Below are 27,530 nucleotides of genomic sequence, written 5' to 3'. Positions count from 1 at the left end.
GAAATATTTTCTAGATACATGTAGAAGACAAAAAAATGGAGGAGAAAATCCAAAATCAAAACTGCTCACTTCTTGTTTCTTTGGCCTTTATTCATTTCAAGCCTTTGCAAAATAATTTTTTTTCATGTACATACGTGCAAATTTGCATAACCTTGACAGCTTGAACACTATGCAGTCTATATGTTCATGTCAATCTTTCAAGGATAAGAAAATACATGTACATGTACAATATAATGAATATGCTGGGTACATGTATGCCATTGCCTTGATCAATGTATTGAAAAATATCATAAAATGGTTGGGTGACAATCTTAAAGATAAATGAAAGTAGTTGCAGTAAACACTGATTTCAAGAGAAAGTCAGTAAAACCAGGGTTAATTGTCACTATATCATCAAGGATCTAGATCTGTTACAGTTACATAAACTGAACTTTGTGAAATCTTGAAATCTACGCTGGAAAACATTCACACTGAAGATCACCAACACAGATAAGCGCACGTGGGACAGTGTATTGTTATTGCTTTGAATGTCGGCCCGACGCTTGACCCGAATCCCGTGCTTATTTGCTAATTTCTCAGCAATCACACAATTTCTTCCAGAATCCTTTGGCACATATTTTTTTACTTATACAAACAGACACTTTGGTGGTCATTTCATTAGATTCTGTACGAACTCATTTTGAAATTGTTACTACAGCTGGCATTTATCTTTAATATGAGGTGTAATAGAGCATAAAAAGTGGAACAAAATTGTGGTACCCAAGATAGCAAGGTGGTCATTCTGTGCTTACATGACCAATAAAAGGGTCACAGTATGATCACTGTGAGAGTTCCTTTCCTATGGATTTGATTTGAAGCTCCTTGAATTGCATTTACATTAGGTGGTAGCAGTAGGATACATATTAAAAATTGCTTGGCTACGAGTAATATTCCAAATAATATACATGTATGTACAACGTCGCGCAACTGCAAATATGTATTTATTCATTCATTCATATTTTTAGACAGAGTAGCCCTGTTAGTACATGTAGTACATGTACATAATTGATTTTTCAGTTGATTGCTAATTTGCTACAGAAAGTTTGTGATCAATGAGACATTTCTTTGCTACATGGAGCCTACATGTAGAAAACTAAATCCTCTCAACAAAGATTGAGTAAGTCTATGAGTCGAGCAGACTTTCCAAAACCACACTGTCTATCCCTTCCCAACTGCCTAATACCGTCAGTCATTAAGCCTAATCTCTACTAGATCTGCCCTCTGAATCCTAGGCTAAATTTGCCCGAGATTCTTTGGCACAAATGCGATAAAGTTGCGTGATCTCATCAAATCTCAATCTCGACTTTAATATAGCTTGTAGCTTCGTCATGTCTTTTGCACAAAATTCATGCGATTTTCCAATTTCCTTCCTTCCCAATCCCACGGATCAAACGTTCCTGGTTTTGGAGACAACTCTGAAGCAAGTTTTAGCAAATATTAATGAAAGAGAAGTCATGAAAATCTGGCTTAAGGAATACTTTGAAGGATTGTGGTAAACAGAAAAGTGCCAAATAATTCAGGTAGAATACAAATTAGAAATAATCAAACTATGCAACTTAGGTCTCCCCTCCATGTGTTATTATTAGAGTTGCCAATATGAATTGTTTCACCATTATTCCATTTTCAAGTTTTCAAGTCATTACCTCACACACGACAGAATGTGTACTGTACCTGCCGTTTTCAACATAGTTGAGTCATGAGTGGTGTAAGAGATATATAAAGTAGGGTATCAATAAAGAATGAGAAGTTACTTTTTCATATTTTTATAGATTTCAAACGAAAAAATTCTGAATAATTATAATTAGCACTTGGATTACTTTTTTCGAGTAACCCCCCCCCTTGGGGATGCCAAAGCTCCTATAAGTAAAGTGGAACCATGTCATTTCTTTTTATCTGTGTAATTTTAATTGATTGCCTGCCATGGCAACAGCATTGTTAACTGAAGACATGGCTGATTGTCAACTACATGTAATCAGAGTTGAGAGTCTGACCAACAGCCAATCTGTGGAAGTGGTTTATTTCTTGCATAGATCTGTAATCTGTATCACTTGATTAAAAGAAGCAAATTTAAACATACATGTACAGGCCTACTGTACACATTCATCATAAAACATCTTTTCCAGTGATATTAGCGAATGTAACCACCAATCGTCATGATATCCAGTATCTGGGATATATACATGCGATGTATGTACATTAACTTGGAAAATACAGAGCATTGTGGTAACTTGGGAAATTCTGCAGAGAAAACTTTAGCAAAGGTATGATTTTGGAAGACCAGCTGTCAAATGCTCGTTGCCAAGTGGTCTAAGATGCTGGTTAAAGCTCGTTGCTGCACTGTCATAATGGAATGGGTTCTAATCTCGCTCTTGGTGGCTAATATTAATATTTTTGTCAGTAATAGATTGATAAAAATAGCATTAATTGCACTTAAATTAGACCAGACAATGGTGAATTCAACAAGAAAATTTACTATAAATCTGTATTCGCTTGGTTTGGCAGAAGTTGGTGGCTGTGCAGTTGGCATATAAAAGCATTTTCCCATTTTAATTCTTGCCTTTCTCAAAAAAATTGTAGTATGAGCATGTCGAGACTATATAGAATGAAGTGATCTCATTCTCAAAGACTCTCTCCGCTTCAGTCTCTGTACCATCAGTTGTTCCACTGGTGGTAATAATAATGATAATAGATGCTTACATATTGTACACTGCCTACTTAGCTTGTTGTACACGATCAAATGGGAGGCTGAATGTCACACATTCGTACCGTTGCACACAAGAGGTACCATCCAAAATGTACCATTGCACGGAGGTGATGTCACAATGCGATTTCATTGAATAAGGTGACAATGCGCGTACAGCCCGCTGGCTAAATGCGCAATGCATGCTGTCTAAGATCATGCGCTTGTGGGCCCGGTTTGTGGGTTTTTGCTTTTCGCTTTCAATATTTTTGCTCCCTTTTCATAGATTACTGGAGGGAAAAACTCTGGTTTTTCACATTTTCGCTAGATTCCGAGGCGTTGTACAACACAAATAGCGAATAATCTTATTCGTGCAATGGAGCGAGATTTCGCATTTGGTGAAAGAAAGAAACGCTCTATTCAACCGAATAGAGCATCTTTCTTTCACCTCATGCGAAATCTCGCACCATCGCACTCATGCCTATTCGCTATTTGTATATTGTAGCGCATTATATTCAGTATGCTGGCTTCTTCTTCTATGAATGTATACAGTGTATCTACTTCTCAATGCCCAGTACATTAACATAAAAAAAAAAAGAGCCAACTGGGCCGGGCAGGGGGCACATTTCACCTTGAAGTTTGTTTTGGGTTTTTGTTTCAATTGTTGAGGGCATGAGTGAGTTCCAGTCTTGGATGGTTGAGTAGGCCTACTCATAACAGTTTTTGTAACTGGAGATGGGAATAAAACTGAAAAAAGTATAAAACAACAAAAAGGAAGAAGACTTCCTCGACCAAGGGTCTGGGACTTTTGAGTTTTGGACTGGGCTCATGACTTACTTAAACTTGTAATGGCTAGGCAACCTTCACACTTTGTGCAGAGTTGTTACAACAAATGTCATAAAATTCAAAATCAAATAGGGGCCTAAATCCAGAGAAAAGAAGGTTATTCCTGTCTAAATAAACACTATTAATTAACAGTAAGCATTATACTTAAGTGATCTTCGAGTCCATCCACAACGCAATGGGTCCGACTGAGGCTGAGCCTGGCTTGTGAAATAAATTAGATCTAGCCTAGATCTAGTAGGGCCTAGTACAGATCTAGAAGAAGTCATTGATTCAAATCTAGATGATAGATCACTAAATTTAAACTAAAGTTAACTGAGCCGAGTTACTAGTTAGCTCTCTTGCTAAATGTAAAGAACTTTATAATTTCATTTTTTTTAATCATTCATGAAATACTTTTGACTGAAAAAAATGCAGGAGAGTATAATAATTTTAAATCCGTGTTTCTGAAATTTTGTTGTAACTAAGAGCTAGTTTCTGACTACAGTCATGATTGCAGCTGCAGCTGAGCAGTTCTAGTCTAAGCATCGACTGAGAGGCTTTTTGGAAGCCGTCGCTGGCCGGCTGCTCAATGGATGCTCGGCTCGCTCGGCGATCGGCCTCCGCTAGAACTTAGTAACAACAAATTTGATGAAAAAATCCCAAACAAATTTTTAATCTTACCTTAACTGCTCTTTGCTGGATGCAAAACTTATATCAAAAATCCAGGGACGACATTAATTTCACTGCCACAATGAAGACTGTCGAGAAATCAAATATTTCGACCATTTATCTCAGGTTTCCGTCCTCGGTTTTCGTCTGCCGTGCCGCGACAATACAGCAAAATATACATTTACTACAAATACCGCACCCAAACATTGGAGTTAGGGATAGTCCATTTTTCAGGGGGTCAAAGATATATTTGTTCGACATTTTAAATATATATTTAATTGAATATGCATGCATATCAGTACAAATTATGATTTTATCATTATTAATCTTCCTTAGAAAATTTATAAGGTATCGAATTTGTATATCGGATGTTTCTTTTTACACCTACCATAAAAGTGGAGGTAAATATATAAACTTGTCCCGCTACAAAGTAAATCGACGCATCCATTGATACCACTGATTGATTGTATTTAGAGAGGCTAGGCGCAGCCGGCCAAGCTGAGGCCTGAGCTCGAAGAATCACATGGGTGTCGTAAAATGTGATCATGCTGTGATGTGCCACTTCATGACTTTGTGTCTATAAAATTAATGTCTTTCTCTCTTTTTATAACGTTTAGCAATTTAAGCAGATATGCCAAGATGACGCCAAGATGATGATGGCGATGATGATGGCGGTGATGGTGATGGCGACGATGATGATGACGATGATGATGATGATGCTGATGATGATGATGATGATGATGATGATGATGATGATGATGATGATGGTGATGATGATGATAATAATTGTAATGATATTGATAATGATGACAATAAAGTGAGATAAATATATAGCCCCTTTTCCAGAGGATATAAAGTACATCTACTATTATTCTGATTTTGGCTTGAGCTAGTGCCATTTTCGTCACCTGGATTGAGTTTAGCACAATGTGAATATAATGAAAACATGCCAGTACAGTTTTGGCATGTTGATTGTGGATGACATTTTCTAAGCAATCTTGCATCAGTAATAACCTAGAATATTTATTTCTTTTAAAAATGCACAAATTTTTATTGTTACTTCTTGAGAAACTTTTCTACCATAATTCATCTTAATGATATTATAAAAACTCAATATTTTCACTTAGCTTTACTGAAAAGTTGGAAGGAAGAGCTACAATTCTTGACTAGGCAAATTAATGACGAAGATTCCCTCATTTGCTGTATTTAAAATTGACATTCTTAAAAGTCAAGTTCATCCCAACCGAAAGGTTGTTGTGAATAAAGAGAGAAAACAATAAAACAAGGTTAACACTCGAATGTCATCAAAGTCAAATGTAGAAGAAGAGAGCTATGGAATTTGCAGTTTTATTCATTTTCACAAAACAGTGAAGTGCACGATTTGCACACTGGTAGTAATTAAAAATACAGGAGTCAGTAAAGCCCAGTACACTGACAGTAGACTGTAATAACGCTGTTAAGAAATTTTGATTATGTCGTTTCTTACAAGTAAGTGGTGATGGTGGTCATGATGGTGGTGGTAGTGTGGTGGTGGTGATACACTGTAAAAACTGTGGTGTTAAAACTGACACCAATTGGTGTTAACAGAGGACCACACCCTGAGGTGTTAAAATTACACCCTAGAGGATTGAACATAACACCAAAGAGTGTAAATGTAACAACCAAAGGTGTTGTAATAACCCCTGCAGGTGTAAAACTAACACCACCTATTTAATACCGGTGTAAAAGAACTGGTGTGGTCCTCTATGTACACCGGTTAACACCACAGTTTTTGCTGTGTAATATCACTATAATTGACCCAAACGTGCTGATGAAGAAGATGAAGATTTTCAATCATAGGATAATAAACACATCATTGTTTGCAGTGAGCACACTCAATGGAAAAAAGAAAGTAAATACTTTGGCAAATTAAATTACTCCTGTGACGTGACGGTTTGCAATGCACGCATAATTTGACGCTTCATTTGACAGGGAATATATGAACATTCCTCCCAAATGATTTTTGCAAAAACATGTAACGCTAGAAGTTGTTAGGTTGAACGTATGAGCAAAGGACATATGTTGCATTGACTTTACAGAGATTTCAGAATTTTTCACCATGAAGACGTCAAGATTTTTTGTCATACCCATTACGACCACATTTGAATGATTAAAAAAACCGCTGCCGAGCAAATAAAGTTCATTCACCCAAAATCAATGAAAAGTGAAATTGAATGGCAAAAACAAGCGAGTGTGCTCGAAAGCACTGTTATTTTGGGGGCGGGGTAAAGAAAAAAAAGTTTATTTTTCTTTCATCTAGCATTATACCTCATCAGGGCATATTTATTCACAATATGCAGATTTTATAAAATACATTTAAATTTCAACATATCATCAACAAAGGATTAAAAAAAAGAACATAAAAACTCGCGATATAAAGTTTAAGAGTATAAGGCAATCGATATATTGCTCATAAATAATTCATTCTTAAAAATATGCCATATCGAAAAATAGTATAATTTCCTTTGAAAATTAATTCAACATAAACATTTTGGTATTGAATATGGTACATATATGTCTGTTTAATTCACAAATTTGATATCTATATCTTTTACCAATTCCTTTTCGGTTAATGACAATGATGCAAAAGTAAAAAAGAAAGAAAGAAAGAAATGTGACAATACGTTCCAAGAATAATATCACTTGGGGATAAAATAATAAAATACAGCAATTATTACATGTTAATTTACATTGACAAAGATACTGTATACTGGATCGATTTTTCTAGACATTTTCTATATTGGAAAGTTGATTATGCCTCTCGGGGTGAGTCAACCAAGAACAATCAATAGATCACATTTCTGTGCATATCACAAGCCCTGTTCAACAAGACATTTAGATACCTAGTATAGTATTTCCAGAGTTATCAATAACTCTGAGTATTTCTAAAGCTTGCCCTCTATCGGCAAAAGCAAGAAAGTGGTTCGTCGAGAATATTGTTCCCCTTTCCGTTTCTATCCAGATACTACTACATGTATATTACTCTCAACTACATAATACAGACACAAAATGAAGTGTTTTGAAGCCAGGAGGTATATCATCTTTACAGAATATATTGAAAAATCTTATATCAGAAAAGAGAAAGAAACCGAATGATAAAATGATGTCACTCACTTTCAGAAAAATAAAATAGATTCAGAGACCCCCCAAATAAATAACTAATTAAATAAATAATTATGATAATGATATCTCATTAAAGTGCATTTTATTAATATGATAATATTTCTACGACCACTAATCACTTAGAAAGAGGGGCGCCCCTTCCATGCAGAGCTCGCAGATTTTCAAATAAAGAAAAGGGCCTGTCCTGATGTCCTAAACGATATAACTAATAACCCTGTAATAACTATGTGTGCCGACATATTAATTCAACAATATTGTAATCCTATATTTCATGGTCTCTAACATTCCATTTTCATGAGTTGCAATTAGTTGAAGATATGAAGAAAAGTTTCCGTTCTAACAAATATTTAAATATGAAGAAAATTGAATGAGTTAAAATCGGCTTGCTGTGTACATCAGCAATATGCTGGCTTATATAATTCAATATAATTCAATGCCAGCATAATCAATTTGATGAGTGATTTTAATTCACAGTATAAAAATCTCCCTGTCAATATATTAAATACTGCATGGATAGCATTTTTTTTATTAAAAAGATAGCCAAAAATGGTCATCAGAGGCAGTATCGTATAATAAAGCCAAAAAATATAATATAATAAATAAGTAGAAATCGAAGAAAGTGCAAGATAATGGCAGTTAAAGTAAAAATTCTTTGACAAAATCAAAAGGATACATAGGATCGAGTGAGCAAAAATAACAAATTTACTTTTGAGACAGATTTTTGTCATAATATTCACCAAACGAATCTAACACTTTCCACATTCCCCTTACTTTCTATTTGATCTCTTTTTCTTTCTTATTCGTAAAACTTTTTTGGGGGAGGGGGGGGGGGACCGTGGCCATAAGGCCCCCATTTATACGCTAGTAATTAGAGACAATTATAACAGCAAGTGATCGCGGTTAAAAGGAAACTCAATCATCATAAACAATAGTCATTATGTAGGTGAAAGAAAAAATAATAATTCAAATTATACTAAAGAGACCCAAAGTTTGAAATGAACATTCGGCTTAAAAATATCCGGGGGTGGAATATATACCCCATAGATCAGCCAAGTCGGGCGGCCATGTTTAAAGGGATGGTCCGGGCTAAAATTATTTATAGCTTCATAAATTCACTGAGCAAAATGCTGAAAATTTTCATCAAAATTAGATAACAAATAACAAAGTTATTGAATTTTAAAGTTTAGCAATATTTTGTGAAAACAGTATTTCATGGATATTCATTAGGTAGGCTGATGATGTCACATCCCCACTTGTTCTTTTGTATTTTATTATATGAAATTATTTTATTCAATTTTTCCCCCAAGAACTAGAAAAAAGGGTTGAAAACTGATTTAGTGCATTAGATATTTATTGCTGTCACTTATTTAATTATAAAGGAGACATATTATTCACACAAGTATGAAATAATTTGAAAAAAATATGATTTTATGTACTAACATAAGAAAAAAAGTAGGTTGTGATGTCGTTGAACATCACTCTTGTGAGATCAGGGGCTTGTTGCAGAAAAAGTTGCGTTTAAACGCAAGTCAAAAAATCAATCGCAAGTCAAAAATGCGCGCTGTTGATTGGTTGAAACTCAAGCTACGCATGATTTTTGGAGTTGCGTTTAAACGCAACTCTTTCTCAACGAGCCCCAGGATAATAATTGACTTCGACATGTTTCATTGCCAGTGGACATCAGGGGAGCTTTTCATGAGATGACTTATATCAGACGTTTTATCCGACAGTACACAGTCACGCTTCTCAGCCAATCAAAATCAGGGAAAGTTGACAGATTGATAACTGTCTTGTCCGACAAAATGAAACGCTCCCCCTTTCACTCTGCACTGTTCACTGGCGCTGATATTTGGTAACTATGGGGGGGGGGGGGGAGGCGACGGATATGTTATGACATCCCCTTTTGATTATGTTTGTAACCATCCCCTAAAATTATGCTTACGAGGGAGTGAGATGATGAGGTTGACGGTTCTTGTGACATTCAACGCTCTGAAATAATGCAATGTCTGCGAGAAAGTGGCGACAGGGTGATGTGTGTGTGGGTCAGGGGCGGCGGAGCGAAGTTGAAAGTGGGGGAAAAGGGAACTTAAAACAGAAGAAATGACTTATTACAGTGACGTAATGAGCCAAAAATTTGAGGGGCTTGATCAGGGCTTGATAATGTATTACGTAATATGCAAGCGAGCAAGCAAATTTTTTTGGCATTTTTATAAATGAAAATCCAATGTTGTGATAGAATTTAACATAATATTAAGAAAATAACGTATTTCACCCTCAGTCTCTTTTCTTTTTTTCTTGGTCGTGAAAATGGAGGGGGGGGGACAAAAGCCCCCAAGCCCCCCTTCTGTTCGAAAGGGGGAATTTCGAAATAAAAAACTCACTTATGATAAAGGGCACTTGGTAATCCCTAACACGGGTCCTCCTCATGTGAAAGGGGGCACAGTACACGTTCGAAAGGGGGGCACTTTTCTTGCGGGTACTTTGTCATTGCTTCAAAAAGTGGAGGGGGGAGCACTGTGCCCCCGCCCCCAGGATCGCCACCCATGGTGTGGGTGGGTCGTGGGTGTGTATGTGTGTGTGATCGAGATTTTACTAAGATGATAATTATGATTACGTGTGGACCAACCTTATTAAGCATCACCATCTGAGATACGTGACAAGGGTTCCAACCTCGATCTGCATTACTAATTTGCAATTTAATTCCCAACGTAACTTGGAATTTCATATGGAAAATATTTTGTTGCTTCATTGGTCAAAAGCATGAAAGCATGGACCCTGGTTGGGTCATTAGAGAAAGTTATAGCCTCGTGGCAGATTTTAACTCAAAGTTGTACTTTGCTTGCCCTTTGGAGGGAGGGGCATAATCATAATCACACTGCTTTGCTTGTAAAGTTTATATACGAATACCAGTATGAATTATACAGAGCCGCATCTTCCTCTCCCCCCCCCGGCGGTGTAAAAAAGGGGGAAATAAAAAATATAGAAAGAAAGGAAGAGGAGGAAAAAAAGAAGGACAAGAGGAGGCAACAGGTGAATGAAACTCGGAATGAAATAAAGGGGCAAGTCCGGAGGCCTACTCCACGACGAGACGATGTTACGACTTCGAATCCGAATTGAAGAGCGCCATCAGCTTGAGCAAGCTGCCGTGAGCGCGCGTTGCGATCTCGAGTGAGTCGACATCGGCGGTCGGATCGGAGGAGAGCCGGAGCGCCGCCGCGTACGCGTACGCGTTGGGGTAGTAGTTCAGTTTCCGGGTACGCGTACGGTACAGGTAATTACGGTTCGGGATCTGTAGCTTCGCTGGTCGGTGTCTTGTCATGCAAACAGACCGCTGATTTCCCGTATTCCCAGCGACAATATTGGACTGTTCTGCTCAAGTTGCTGAGATAAAACGACTTGAAGTGATTCACTCGAACAGTTGGTGATATTTTGTCTACGTGTTTCGGAATATTTATGTTGGAAAATATGACGGAAAGTCCGGTTGTCATGTCTCCAGGTCCAGTTGACGTTGAATATTCTGCTGCGGGGCTGCAAGATCACCAGGAATATGCTGCTATCGACGCCCAGCTTCACCCCGGTAGGTCAATTAGTCATCGCGCACTGCCATTGGCGGTCTCTCGCATGTCTTCATACTACCACTGGACTGGCTGACAGTCACAGTGCAGTAACTTGTTGTAAAAGCTGTGCCTTCTTTGTCATTCATGGCTCTGGCTTTGTGTTGCTGAATTTCATTTACATTTACGGTATTTAGATTAAAAGGCATTATCATGACATGATATAGGTAACCACCGTTCACTTCATACAGCAGCGCTTTATTCAGTCGCACGCACGGTTCCCTATTTCCACCTCCATTTACTTTGTACACAAATGCGCGTACACAAATCTATGAGTGGTTTCCAAAACCACGATTTGGCCGATTAAAACCTATTCAATGACATATTTAGACAGCTGGCAGCCGTCTGTTTTGAGGAGTATTAATTAATTAGGCCTATTTTTAGATTTCTCCTTGTAGTCGTACACAGACGGCTCGCTATCGTGCAGCCACCATTAATTAGGGACTTACAATGCAAAATTCCCCCACCGGGGCTCGTAGATTTTTGTCTTTATTTCATAAAATTTATAAAAAGAATTGTACCAAAATTAAGATTATTATTCCATTTTGGCCTGAAGTGCACCAAAACGGAGAAAAAAAAAACATCAAAGGGGAAAAAACAGTGACTTACTTTGGCTGTCGCGCAACTTCCCTTCCCTGTTTTATCCAAATTTAATACATAAATGTATGGCCAATTGGCCATAGAGTCCCCTGTAGGATGGGGGGTTGGGTGCCCGGACACTTTATAATTTTGAAGCCTTCTTTTTTGTCTTCTTTTTTGTCTTTGGATTACACTAAAAATATGAATTCAATAGATGTAATCATCTTCTATTTTGTTCTCTACAATATTTCCTAACATTTTGTACTAAAAATTGATGAAACTTTACTTGTAAATTTTTCCAAATGACTTTCTAAAATTGATCGTCCGTACACACAACCTGTCCGGACACACAACAACTGGGTATACAGATTGAGCTAGAACTTCGGTCTCTGTATTTGGTGAGCGGAGCCAACAGACTTTAGCGGAACAACCAACAACAGACTTACAGAGACCGAAGCTTTTGGTCTAGGTTAGTACAGATATGAACCTCGCACCACGTACGTGTTTACGCTATGGATTTAGAGTTGTCGGTTAACATCGCTTCATAACACAAATAATGTTACCCAAAACTCGTTCCGCTACTCACCAGGGCTTTTTCTGGTGAAAAACGTTCCATTTTCAATTTTTAACATATATTTTTTAAACATAAAAGGACATAAAATAGACGTGGCTTTGCCTGCCTCTCCCACGGAAATAAAAGGAAGGTCGCTAGTGGCGCTAATACAATTCACAACCTTAATTCAGCTTGTCTGTATTTTTAAAACTACATGTAGATTCTTGATTCATTGTATGCGCAATTCCAATGGTTGTTTGTTAAAATAGACACCAATAAATGCAGTAACTTAAAAAACATACTTATTATATTATTTTGCTGATGATTATACCATACGCGTGCATTTTACTGTTATTTACTTAGTCTAGAAAATGTCTGACAGTTACCCTAGAAAAAAAAAGGCACAATGCATAGAATTACTTGAATTTGCGAAGTTTTTAATTTTAAATCATATCAAATTTTGTGATGAAACTTACTGAACGGTATGAAGCCACTTTTCCCAAATATTTGTTAAATGGATAAATTAAAACGCTGATTTTTCTTTTCGTTGACGAGTGTTGGAGGTCACTCGCAGATTCCGATTTTTTTTCCTGAAGAGGGCATCTGATTTATATGTTCAAATCATAGACACTACAAGGGAAAGACTAGGCACTAAAAGTACTATTTTACACTCAAATCGATGCAAAGCATAATGCAAAGTCGGCAAAATGTCCAGTCTTTTCATTGTATAGACCTTGGTGGACCGTTTGTTTTGACAGACAAACAAAGGCTTGCACTGTTGCCTTCATTCAAGGCACATAGAATTTTTCTATTTTTTAAATTTGTCATTGCTTCAAATAATTTCCAAAAAGTGTTATCAGCTATCTAAAAGTATGTTTTTGAAGATATTGCATTTATTGGTGTCCTTAATTTATCAAACAATCATAGAAATTGTGCATATTTTACAAATGAATTAAGACACAGTTATAAAACTATCAATGAGCTGAATGAAGGTTGTGAATTTTATTAGCGCCACCATCGAGCTTCCTTTTATTTCCATGGAAGAGACATACGAAGCCACTTCATAGGTAGCCTCTTGTTGAGGCCCTGGCGGCAGCTTCCCGAGCGAAGCGAGGGATTTATTAGGCCTGGCGAGCGCAGCTCTGAACTTCTTAAAACGATATTCAATAAACTCTGGTTGTTCTCCGCTTTACAAAAAAAAAAATCCACATGTATTATGTACTGATTAGCTGGACGGTCAAAGTTAGCCTTTGACGACTATGATAAAACTTAATATGATAAATCCGTGTACTAACTACTACTGTACATGTACTTCTACTACATGTACGTTCACAGTATTACAGATTTTGCGTCAGTTTACAATTATGTGTAGGGGCTTAAATGTACAAAGCAGGCCTGTCTTTAGCTTTCATCCCTAAAAGTCCCCCTAGAATATGGGTTAACACTAAATTGTTTAAAAACTCTTGACCTTTGATGTTTTATTCTTATTCATTATTATGACCCAGGGATCCACCCCCCCAAAAAAAATATGCGTAGACTTTCCTGCTATCTTTGTGGAAGATATCATTTAATTTCTCATCTGTGGACCCTTACTTTAACACATTTTAGTAGGGAATTAAATTGGAATTGGTGTTTTCAGTCAGTTGACACTCCTCAGTCAGTATACATGTGGTCCTGTTCACGGATAGGGTCCACTTTAGACTTTTTCCATTTAGAGGCCCCATGCCAAAAAAATAAATGAGTTGGAGAATAACTATCATTGTTGTTAGTTACATACCAATAGGTCCTACCTCCACTAGCTTAACAGGATTCATTCTCCTTTGGGTGGAAAAATATTCAAATGTGACCAAAGTGATCACTTATGGTGTCAACCTCAAAAATGGAATTTAATGTTTAAAGCTGCCAAATTAACAATGATTAGTCCATCAGTTTCAGTTGGTTCTTTTTGTTGAGAGTATTAGTTGTCCTTGAATATCATATATATTTCATATAAACAGGAACCTCTGAAATATGAATTTTAGGCCAATGAAATTTAGTGGCAGGACGTGACATTTTCTGTTCACATTTGAGTGTTATCAAGTCCCTGACCTATAAAAAAAAAATTGAAATTGAAATGTTTCATTAACCATGCAAAAATGTTACATAGAACATAGAGATTTAATGTACCGAAAATCATTGTCCAATGATTAACATTGACAAAGCTGTGCAGGACTTGATCTTTGTTCACAGTTTCCTGTTCACAATTTTGTCACGTCCTGCCATTTTTGCTCGGAGCCTGTTCGTGATAATGCTCGACAATGGATCCATCTGTTATTATTCATGATTAGCACAATTCCTAAGTCTACACAGTCAGGTGTAACTTTATTGGAAATATGCTTGAATGCATTCACAGTACTAGATCTAATTTTTCTGTTCACACGTGTCACGTCCTGCCACATCTGTCATGTCCTTCCCATCTTATGCCTGTATCTACTAGAAAAATATCAGTCTATCATTGAATTTTAGTATGTTTGCAGTTACTGCATTGGTAAAATGTTCGAATATGTACTTTTAATTTTGTGTACATTACTTCTGTGAAATATGGAAATAACTGTATTTGAAGTGGCAGGACGTGACAAAACAAATGTGAACAGAAATTTATCCACGTTTTGATATGCTTCTCTTTATTTTTCTATTTTTTCCTGATTATTTGCAAACATTCTTTGTTTTAATGTTGGTCTTCTGTTTTAGATACATTTTCAATAAATGCAATTGCTCTATTTTATTACCTTAAACATAACTTATTGTGCTTATACAGTGCCTATGGGGCTTGTGAACAAAAGTTAATTTGAACACTACTTGTTGTGTGAATATATTTTTTATTTTTTTGTTTTTATTAAATAATGAACAAGGAACTATATACAGAACATTACACTGCCAAATAAATAATAAAAAAGTGGCCCTGATAGATTGAAATATAAAATTTTTCAGCCAGGACGTGACATAATTGATGTGAACGTAAAATCTTGAATTTCGTAATGTCCCCAGTCAGCAGTGTCAAATAAATGCCACAAGGCAAAATATCAGCATGCTTATTTACGATACACATACATGTACACCCAACCACACACACATACTCACAGGTGCAACCACACACACACATATACTAACCACTGCATCATTATCCAATCCTTTTGACATGCACTTACAGCTGAATCTAAAATTTTAGCTCTATTAGATTTCACCAAGTTGTAAAGTGACAAGTTTGTTGTGCCAAATCATTTGTCATAAAGCTAATTAATGATTGTGTCAACATAATGTATGACATATATTCAAGGAGAGGGGATTATGGAAGTGATGCGGACAGATACATGATTCTTGTAAATAATAAAATCGGGTATAATTTTTCTGATTTATAGATTATCCAATAGTTACAGATCGGCACAGATTAATCCAGGGTGGTATATCCCTGGAGAATGGAGTTGATAGGTGCTGGCAGTAGAAGATATTACCTTGAGGGCAGAAGGAGCTAATATCTATTAGCCAGTAGGCATATTTCTCAAGCAACGACAAGTAGGAAGAGGTCAAATGCCTGAAGCTTCTTACATACATTCACCAAATAAACTCTCTGACTTGAAAAAGAACCCAGAAGAAACCACATGTACCATGGACCTATAGGCATATCACCAGATAGAAGGGCATCAGGTGACATAGCCTGGATGGCTTTAAACACTAAATCATGAGATGAAACGCAAGAATCAGGAGAAAGAACTCGTGCAAGGCGAAAAACTGATCGCCCTGAAAGTGTACTTTCACCTTCACCAGGTACCACACAAGCTCCCACACTAGGCAAGAGACCTCTCTTTCTAACAGATGGGAAGGAAGAGAAGGGGCTGAGAAGAAAAGCTTAACTTTACCAGTGGTGGCAGTCTGACTCTGATTCCTGACTAAGAAGAAGCCCTGGAAAGAGGTGAACACCAATATTTCCCCCATCAAGTCAGTCCATGGGTGAATGACAGGGCTTTAATAGAGAAAACAATGACCAGAAGCAGTTGCTACCAGAAGAACACTTTGTGTTAAAGTAGTAAAGTGGTAAAGGTTAGGTGTAGTTTCAAGGACTCCAAGAGAAGCTAGCTTAAGATGGGCTAGTCATATCAAGAAGATCATCCCAGTAGATCAGAAAGCAGTTGGAAGTTGGATAGCCCCGAAAAGTCAGTGACATCTTTGGGTATATGTAGCAAAAGCTGAGCGATAGCGCAGAATTGAGTTGAAAAGTGTGATGAGGAAAGTGAGAGACATCCTGTTCACTGCATCAGATTGCAAAGACCTCAAATCTGGAGCTGTTAGGAGACCTAGTAGACACCATTTGGTCCTGCATGCTGAAAAATCTGAAGGGTTAATTTGCTCCTCTGCATCCAAGCAATCAAGAGAAGTCTCATCGGAGATGAAGGGTCCCTAAAAGAAGCAGAGATATAATGTGCAACCTCAAAGAAGAGAGGTTTAGGCTTCCTGTCCAAAAACTGGAGAGGCTACATGTATGCTCTTGCCTTCATCAATCACCCTCACATGCATGTAGGAGGATGACCCTAGTTTTAAAAAGAACAAGGACTAGGAACAAGATCAGATTGGCTACAAAAGAGAAGAGATGATGGGCAGAGACCTAGTGCAGTGTCATTACCCTGGGTCAGGATGGACTGGAAGCAACTGGAGGTTTGTGACAGGGAAATAACTGGGAGCAAGAACGCTACATTAGCAAGCTTCAGAGAAGATGGCCAATGACTCCCATCACCGACAAATGAAAAGAGGAAGGAGTAAAAAGAATATGGGGGTCCTTTTTTCTCATCTCCCCCTTTTTCATACTGTACAGTCACTAACAACTCCCAATCCACTCTGATAATGGGAGTGCACGGGAGTGTGGGACTGAACCAAAATATTTTTCACCAAGAGTGTTGGGGCCAAAATGGCACAGACAAAATGTTGAGCTTTGCATGGCCAAGGTTCTGACAGTAAGGGCGCGATTAAGAAGACAGGTCCTTCTAGGGAGTAGATACATATATTAAGCATGCTGCCTGTTCAAAAAGTGAACAGAAAATTAGGTTGTCAGAGAATCAGGGTCAAGATTGTCAGAAAAGGTGGGGTCATGATGAGAAAATACCTAGAAGTAACAATCCTTATAAAAGAAATAGTGAATAAAGTGCATTATTCAAACTGTCCCTAAAAGTTAAAGATAGGTTTTTGAAAATGATTCCAAAAAGTACTCAGCTTCTGGCTGCATCTGACAGCTAGAGGGGAAGAAAAATGTGAATATAGTGTTTCTCACTGTCAATATTGTGATTGATGAAGGTATACATACATGCATATGCAAAAATTATAAGTGTTTGTATTCAGTTTAATAAGCAAGTTTTGAATAAACAAAACTACTAAAAGGTGCATTCACTGACTATCTAATCATGGATGTACATAAAGATGTATGGAAAAAGGAAAATTATGTGACATTTCCGTTCACATGTAACGTCCTGCATGTATATCTGTTCACATGTAACGTCCTGCCAAATACCAAATGCAAAGCCAGACCCTTATTAGGGCAACACAAACATTGAAAATTATACAAATAAAGACTATATAAAACATCTATCAATCTACATGTAATATGTGATTCTTGTGCAACATTTTACTTTGTTCTGCATACTCCAGTACATACATGTACATGTGCATGTATAGTCCCTCATTAAAAAAAGAATGTCGGTATGGTAATGTTGATGGGGCGTTTTTCGCTTGTCCAATCATAAAATCAGCTAAATAACCCTGTCAAGTTTGTTTAAAAAATTCTTACTAGCTCAGATTCTGTTCACAATAGTCTGTCACGTCCTGCCAATAAAAACATCAAATCTGTGGTTTTACAAAAAGTACAATAATCAAGCCCATTTTCGTTGTGGGTTATCACTGTGGGAAGGGTAATTCACCAATGACATATTATAGTCTTTTCTTCTGGTCTTGAATGTATAAACAAAACTTTTGCAACTCACATTCACATTTTTTACTGAAATCCTGCCAAAAAGCATTACAAAATTGGTAAATCTTAAGGAAGAACATTCATATTTGAATCTTGGGCAGCAAAAATAATGTGCTTTAATCACTCAGAGAAGAATTGGCATGAGTCCATTCCTTCCGTTGAAAAATGTAATAGAATAAGTACCACTTTTTGGAAAAAATATTGCTGTAAGTTCAGGAGATTGGGTTTAGTATGAGGTATAGCAGATGGAATTAAGGTCCAGAATTAATTTTTCATAAAAATTTATAATCCAAAGTTTTAAGAAAAACAACAATTATAATGTTTAATTGGGTTTGAAAATTTGACCCCTAGGTTGACAAAAAGTGGACCCTATCCGTGAACAGGACCATGTACATGTATGTACATCCATAAAGCCGAGTCACCAAAATGACACCAATCACCTTTTGCTTGTGTACATGTATACTTTAAAAAGATTGCTTTCTCAGCTTCTGTACCCTACTGTTAGCAATTGATACAGATATAACTGTTACCTGATGCTCATTAGGCCAGAAAGTCTTTACATAACTGAAGATTCTTGAGAAGTTGAGTTTCAAATCTCACTTGATCCGCTTACACATCCATGGATTTCGATAATGAAAGCATCAGTTGTAAAGGGGACCAAGCATGGCCTAACCCCCTTGTGTTTTAGTGCAGGGCTTGTTAGGGGAACAAGGCCTTGTGTTGTCTCTGGGTAAAGTGCAAGTAGCTTGACCCTGTTGGGCGTGAGGTGATGTTTTCTTCAGGCTGGCACTAGTAAATTGAGGTATGGTGATGATGTCTTCAATTTATAATGTGGCTTGAGGTGACATGACATTGTTTGTTGCCCCTGAGAAATAATTTTGTAATTGAAATAGGCTATTTCATTAACAATTACTTTGTCAGGAATTTAAAGTTTTACTTTACATGGGCGAGGGTTACTCAACTGCAGGTATTCAACAACAACACCCCAAAACACCTTGGCCTATACTACATTTCTCAAATAATACCCTTTTCTGAGTAGGCCTACATATACATTTTATCTCCTAAATAGTTCATAAACAATTAAACATGCCACTACCTATAAAATCAATGCTCATTCTTCCTTCACAACTGAAAAACAAATACACAATTCACATGATGAGCCTACTTTCACATAAGATCACTGAGTGTTCATACAAGTAGGCCTAAGAAGAGCCTACAAGTATGTACACTTGTTCAGATCTATATTTACGCACCCATACTTGTAAAATTGTAAATATCTGATTTTAGACATCTAGACTTCAACTTTTTAGAATGATTAGCATGCAAACCTCAAAGAACGGGTGATTTCAAGTTCAGTGTTGACCTTTTGGTGTTGTTGTTAGGTCAATTTTCACACAGGTATAACACCAAACATAAAATGAAGGTGGTCCTGAAAAGTCACTCACTAGTTGTTGAGATGTCCATAATTTGATGTGGATCAGTTTTACAAACTTAGAATATGTTTTGGAGCTTGGGAAGCAATCCAGTTTGTGCTTCCAACACCAACACTGGACTTGAAATCCCCCACTATCTTTAGATCTACATTGTTATATCCCTTTCATAAACCCAATTAAAATGAATTAGGCGGCTAATAGCAGCATAATTTGGTCGTAAAATTGGAGGAGGACAAGAGTTATCCGCATTACTCTGATGCTGCTATTATCCGCATAATAGCGGCATCGGGATAAGATTTTGAGTTTATGAACGCATTTCCAAATAATGCGGATAATTGCCATGGTGCGGTCACAAGGTCACCCTTTTCCAACACAACCGCATCGGAGGGGGCGTGTCCAGTTGTCATGGTGATTATCCGCCTTTTTCAGGACGGGCGCTCGTAAAAATAATGCGGCTTATTTTCGGAGTTTATGAACGCAATTTTTATTGAATTATCCGCATTACTCTTAGGCGGCTAATTGGAGGATAGGTTTATGAAAAGGGTATCAAACACACATTAGGTTTTATTACATGTAGTACATCAACTAATGACATTTCCTTGTGAAACTGTTCTCTTCTTGGCTTCACTGTAACTTCAAACTCTTCCTTCCTGTAATTATTACAATAACAGTATAGCACACATTTATACTTGTAGGCCTGTGTATCTTGCTTTACTTTATAGCAAGAAATGTTGTACAGTGCTCAGTCACAGTTCAGAAGTAAGCCATACATGTCCACGTTGATGTGTTTGTAGCGTGTCAATGGTTTAATTGGAAGCGGAAAGTTTGGACAAGATCTCATTGGAGTGCATTTTTGTTTGCAATGTACCACATTGCTCTCCGGACTACTTTTTTAAGCTTTACTTTCCAGTGTGTAAAATCATCTTGGTAAAAGATTATGTTTCACTTATAAAGCTACCATGATCTTCTGATGTTTTGTTTGTCGATTGGCATACCTACATGTATGTATGTATGTATGTATGTGCACCAGTGACTTGTATGGAGTGTAATTTACATGTCCATGAAGATGTACAACTGTACATTTTGTGGGGATGCATGTATGTTTTCTAAATTGTGAAGCATTATTTAAAAAAAAAATATTGCCTCTTTTAAGTTTAACCAAGGTTATTTACATATTTATTTGATTTGATTTGATTTGATTTTATTTATTTCTGCATTCACATCAATATCAGAATTACAAAATACATATATACAATATTTACAAAGGTAATACATGACAAAATAATAGAATTACAGAATACATATATACAATATTTACAAAGGTAATACATAACAAAATAATAGTCGCATAGTATAAATATTGTAAATAGATATTAACAAAAAAAAGATGTGTTATATATTTTTTCAAAACAAGGTTATAAATGAATACAGGAGACCGCCATCGTGAGCGATTAGGCTTGATGATGATGGAGGCCTCATAAAAGGTACGTAATAGTTCTTCATTGATCAAGTGGGTGCTGTGCAGGTGTAGGTGCAGGTGCGGCAGAGAGCAGTTGAGATATTAAGTTTAAGAGGGGGCTGCGTAAGATGTAATAATGTTACGTTTAATATTAGCTTTCAAGGAGTAGATTGTTGAACATGATTTGATATTGTCTGGAAGATTGTTCCAAATATCGGGACCGTAATGTCGAATGGATTTGTGGGTTATTAATAATTTGGGGTTAGTGAGGTGGAGGTTTCCAGATATGCGGGTTGGGTAGGAATGGACAGACCTGTTGAATCTAAACATATTATTAAAAGACTGAGGAAGTTGATTATTAAAATACTTAAACATAAATATAGCAATTTGAATCTTATTAATATCAAAGATTTTTAATGTTTTGAGTTTGTGAAACAATGGGTCAGTATGAGCCAAGTAATGTGAGCCTGTACACATACGGATAGCTCTTTTTTGTAGTTTAAATATAGAGTTTAGTTTAGAAGAGCCACAGTTTGCCCAAACGATATTACAGTATGATATATATGGAAGAACTAACGAATTGTATAATAAGAATAAAGTTTTATGAGGAAGAAGGAATTTTAACTTTGAAATGATTCCAATATTTTTTGAAACGCACATTGTAACATGGTGTATGTGTTGGTTCCAAGACAGAAATTCATCCATAATTACACCCAAAAATTTTGAATTGGTTTTCTGTTCTAAAGGCGTACCGTCAATGTTAATGTAAATCGGTGTGTTGATATTATGAGATTGATGTCTGAAATACATAAAATGAGTCTTTTTTGTATTTAAAGAAAGTTTGTTGGCCTTAAACCAGTTAGACACCTTGTAAATTTCACGATTTACTACATAGTTTAATGAATTAAGGTCTTGATGAGAATAAAATATATTTGTATCGTCAGCAAATAAGACAAATGACAAAATAGAGGAGGTTTTTATAATATCATTAATATAGAGTAAAAATAAAAGAGGACCTAAAATCGAACCCTGTGGAACACCACATTGAACTAAAAGAGAATCAGAGTCATTATTATTAAAAGTGACATATTGCCTTCGATTATTCAAGTAATCTTTGAACCATAAGAGAGATTGGCCTCGTATTCCATAATGATTGAGTTTGGAGAGTAAAATATCGTGGTTAAGAGTATCAAATGCTTTACTTAAATCACAAAAAATACCAATTACGTGTTCTTTATTTGCTATGGCATTACTTATTTTGTCATAAATTTGAAGTAAAGCCGAGTCTGTTGAATAATATTTCCTAAAACCATATTGATTCGAATTTAGAATATTGTGTTTATTGATAAATTTGTAAAGTCTTGTGTATACTATTTTTTCTAGAATTTTTGATATTGTTGGAAGTAAAGAGATGGGACGGTAATTACTTATTTCGTGAGGATTGTCTTTCTTAAAAATTGGATTGACTTTAGCTATCTTAAATAAATCTGGGAAAACGCCTTGAGATAAGGAGTTATTAAATATGTGAGCCAAGGGGCTAGCAAGAGGGTGAATTATTTGCTTAAGTAAAAACATACTGATGCCATCAGACCCAGAAGATCTAGAACTGTGAAGGGTACGGGCAATGTTGACAATTTCAGAAGGGTTCGTTGGGGTTAGAAAAAGAGACTCCTGATTTGGATCTGACAGATAATCTGCAAAATGTGCATTGGGAGTATTTATTTTATTTGCTAATTCGGGTCCGATATTCGTAAAAAAAGAATTGAATGAGTTTGCATAAAGACTGGGATGAAGTATTTTAGATCCATTGAGAGTAATGTTATCATTAGGTGGAGGGTGGGTTTTTGTACCCAAGACTTCTTTAATAATTTTCCAAGTTATATTTGTATTACCACTGGCATTATTTATTTTGTTAGTATAGTGCAATTTTCGGGATATTCGAATCAATTTAGTTAGTTTATTACGATATATTTTATATGTTTTTAAGGAATTATCAGTTGGATTGCGCAAATGGGACTTATAGAGTCGATTGCGTGTCTGTATTGACTTCAGTAGACCTTTTGTTATCCAAGGATTTTGGGGTTTATTACGTTTGGTTTTAGCTTTACCTAAAGGGATATTTTTTTCATAATAATGTTTTAATTTATTATTAAAGTGATTGTAGGCAATATTGGGATTTACTTCATCGTAAACGTCTTCCCAATCTTCTAAAAATAAATCTTGCTTTAATAGTTCAATATTTTGTTTAGATTCTTTACGATAGAAATATTCTTTTTTGGATTTTGGGTAAGATAGTTTACATTTACAAGATAAAAATATAGGTAGGTGGTCCGAAACTTCAGAACAGAGGATCCCTCCGATAGCTTTGCTATTATGGATGTTCGAAAAAATGTTATCAATTTGAGTTGATGAATTTAAATTAATTCTGGTGGGTTTATTAATGATAGAAAGGAAGCCAAATGAGTACATCAATTTCATGAAATTAGTTGCATTATTATTATCGATTGATGGCAAGAAGTTAATATTAAAATCACCGAGTAGAAAAATATGTTTGTTTTCATCCCCTATTTTATAAAGAAATTGTTCTAATTCATCATGAAAGAGGTCTGTATTTGAATTAGGGGGTCTATAAATCAATCCTATAATAATGTTTTTGGAACTAGTATTTTCGATCTCTATGAACAAAGACTCTGCATGAGATAATTTTGCATCAGAACGAACTGTGAATTTAAGATTATGTGAAATATAAAAGGCAACCCCACCACCTCTTCTTTCTTTACGGTCAGTCCTTATTAAATTATAATTAGGCAGATTAAAAATATCAGGGGAATTTTCATGTAACCATGTTTCGGTTAAGCCAATTACGGAAAAGGGAAAGTTGTTTAATGAGTGTAAGAGGTTAACTAAATATTCAAAGTTTTTATTTATACTTCGTATGTTTGCATGAAAAAGTGAAATATTGTCTGAAGTATTATTAAATTTGTTATTAAATTCTTGGGGAGTGTAATATTTGCTATCTTGCGAATTCTCAATAATGATGTCCGGGGTAAAGGTATGTGACTCAGACAGGGGGGCGTGAAAATGTAAAGTACCGGAGGTTTGGAGAGAGGTCAACTGCAAGTGTGCAAGTGGTGCAGGTGATTGTGTGTGTGCGTGAAGGTGTGTTCATGTTTGAAAGTGGTGCTCGTGTATCAGCAATTGGAACATAATATACAAGTACAAAATGAATAAGACCCATCTTGGTCAATGATGAATAGGCAGAAGAGCAAAGCCCGACCACCAAAAAAAAAATACAATAAAACAATTTCAGCAGCAATACTTAGAATTAACAAAGGGGGAATCGAGACAAGACATAATTAACAAACAGAGCTTAAATTCAGCTATATATCGAACATTTGATTATTTACAGTGGTTTCTATCGGTAAAAAAAAAAATCTGTTTTGAAAGGATATGAATTGGTATGCTTGAGAGAGGAATATCAAGAAAAATGAAAAGAAGGGAAAAAAGCAAACATGATGTCAGATCCATTAGCCAGAAACGATTAGGTTTCTCACATCTTAGAAAAACAAAATACTGCTAAGACAGTCATAAACGAACATAAAAGTTTGTTTAAGTTTGCGATCATTTAGAGTAGCTGAAGTAAATGTTGAAGTACAAAAACAAACAAACAATTGATTAAAAGGATGATAAGCACTGTCAAAAAGACTGGTGGGGACGACAAGGTCAGTGACTACACGAACCCGCCAACTATTGTTTAATCGAAAGTTTCATTGAGGAGTGGGAAGTGATCAGTGGTGCATAACCATGCCTTAGTGATTGAAACCTGGGGATGAGATAATGCAAATTGATTACATTGAGTTTACATGAAATGAAGGTACAGTACAAACTTTTAGCATATCTTCACCAGCAGACCGTTTACAAGTCAAATAATGAATTTGGTTATCCGCTTTGAGACAATGCTTAATTGGATAGAGACATTGAGCGTTTGGTACACAAAAAGGTTCTTGTAAATGTGGGGATGAATTCGAGGAGTGGCGGGAAAAATACTATATGGAAAAATGTTAAGTACGTGACTAAAGATAATGGTACAACCATGTAGTAGAAAGGACATTATAATGCACAGTTTATACACTTGTATCAGCGTAATCAACATGCATAAGAGGGTATATTTTTCCCCTTCTGTCTCCCTTTCTTTTAATCAAAGGATAAAAGCAATTGAATTAACAAATTTTCGTCTAATAACAATATAAACAATAAAAGGTTGTTTTATGAATACCATTGAAGAATGTAATTACAGTGCAAGTACAAAAAAGTTCACTTGCGGTATTCTGGTTTTGCTAGCTGTACATAAACTTCATTACGTAATGATTTGTAATTGTAAAGGGACAGAGAACAGAACAAAAAATGATTAGGCAAATGTCAATGAGGTTTGCCCATGGTCAGTCTTCATGTTCTTACATGCTCACGTATCGACCAATAATAATCATGGACAATTTGGTAGGCGGGGAATGATCGATGGTGCATGATAATCACGCCTACATGAAACCTGTGGATGCGATAATTCAAGGTGATTGCATGCATTGAGATTAAATAATAGAGAACAACCTTTTATGAAATAAAAATATGCTAATCGTATCTTTCCTGACAGTTTAAAAGTCCAAGAATGAATTTCGTCATCCAATTTGGGACAAAGCTTAATTGGATAGAGAAAGATAAAGGGATTAATACACAAAAGGTGGGCCGTATGTAGGTATGAACTGAGAAGTGGCGGGAAAAATACTATATGAAGGAATGTTAAGTACGAGACTAAAAGTAATTGTTCCAACCAGGTGGTTGAAATGACATATTGTACAGTTTGCATAAGTATAATCAACACACTGGCAATGATACATGAAAGGGTAAAATGTTTCTCTTCTCTTTCCTTTTTTTCAAAGTGTTTTTCTTATAATAGGAAAAAAACACAATAAAGTTTGTTTTATGAATAAAACATACAACGTTGAAGAATGTAATTACAGTGCAAGTACAAAAGAAGTTGTTTCTGTTATACAGATTGTCACTAGACTTTGCAGTATGCATTACGTAATGAATTTTGCCATTGTAAACGGAAAGAGAAGAGAAATAAATAAAAAGATCGGGCAAGGACTATTCAGTTAGCCCAGGGTCAACAGTCATATTCTTATACATGCTCGCATGTCAACCAAATCTTTATATAAAAGAAAAAACCGTTTAAAATATTTTGACATGTCAATCGTAAACTAATTTGGAACAATGCTTAATTGGATTGAGAGATTAATGGTTGACATACAAGTTGTGGGCGTATATAGGGATGAAATTTGAGAAATGGCGGGAAAAAAAATACTAAAAGAATGTTAAGTACGATAATGGTTCAACCATTGCAGTTCAATAGACATACAGTTGTATAAGCATAGTCAACATACTGGTGATGATACGTGAAAGGGTTTTTTCCCCTTCTCTCTCCCTTTCTTTCTTTTTATCGAACAAAGATCTTTTTTTCCTTTTCTTTTCTTTTATTAATAGCAAAACAAACAATGGTTGTTTTATGAATAAAACCAATAGCGTTTGTAATTACAGAGCAAGTACAAAAACTTGACTTTCAGTATAGGTTGTCGTTCGATTGTGCAGTATGTGTTACGTAATGATTTGCCATTGTGAAGGGAGAGAGAAGAGAAATAAAAGGATTAGGCAAAGGTCAATGCAGTTTACCCATGATCATTAGTCATGTTCTAATACATGCTCACTTAACGACCAAATCTTTCATGACAAACCGTTCAAAAGATATTTGACAAGTCAATCGTAATCCTATTTGAGACAATGCTTAATTGGACGGGTCAAGCTAAAAAGAGTTGTCGTTTATGGGATGAATTGAAAAAGTGGCGGGAAAAATACTGTATGCATGATCGCAAAATTCAAGGCTCATAATTTCAACAGGTTACACACATAAGAAATCATAAATCTAGGAATATTTATCTGTGCAAAATGGCCATTTGGTAAATAAAAACAAAGGTTTATAGCAATAATAGTCGAGTGACAAAATCCATATCAATTACAATATTCTCGATGTGTGCTGGAGGACACCTCTTAACTGGTCATAAAACATATTTCAGAATGATAAAGCAATGCGTATCGTATTCATGGTAGTGATGTAATCAGTAATAAAATAAAAAGTGCGAAATTTGCCGGAGGGGCAGGTTTCTTTGTTTTGTTTTGTCTTTTTTTTTTTTTACCAAAGTTTATTATTATTCTTTGGGGTGACTCGATCGAAAACCATACCCATGGCAAACAAGCAGCATTATCAATACTGAATATCGAATATCAATTCGACTAAACTATGTTTTTACTACAGTTACGGGTACAATTTGGCTTGACTGAAATTGGAATAGGATTTCCAATTAATGAATAATGAAAAGAATAATTAGAGAAAAAAAAAATGTCCTTATGACTATGAATAAAATTTCCGTTGAATTTTACAAAACAGCATAGGTGAGAATTCTGAGCAACATAGAT

General features: G+C 35.9%; 1 protein-coding gene across 2 annotated transcripts in view; it reads left to right on the top strand.

The window, feature by feature from the left end:
* Nucleotides 1–10,624: 10,624 nt before the first annotated feature.
* The window catches only part of LOC121422346 (cytohesin-1-like), an 84,098-nt gene continuing 67,192 nt past the window's right edge, over nucleotides 10,625–27,530 (top strand). Inside the window, exon 1 of one of the 2 annotated variants that reach the window (XM_041617332.1) lies at nucleotides 10,625–10,952. In XM_041617332.1, coding sequence (XP_041473266.1) covers nucleotides 10,829–10,952 — 124 coding nt within the window. In that variant the 5' untranslated portion in view covers nucleotides 10,625–10,828. Of the gene's footprint in view, nucleotides 10,953–20,466; nucleotides 20,474–27,530 lie in introns of those variants that run through there. The other variant, XM_041617334.1, reaches the window with a different exon arrangement.

Source organism: Lytechinus variegatus, chromosome 10, assembly GCF_018143015.1.
Source record: "Lytechinus variegatus isolate NC3 chromosome 10, Lvar_3.0, whole genome shotgun sequence".
NCBI classification, from domain to species: Eukaryota; Metazoa; Echinodermata; class Echinoidea; order Temnopleuroida; family Toxopneustidae; genus Lytechinus; species Lytechinus variegatus.
This window is presented reverse-complemented; position numbering and strand designations above follow the sequence as displayed.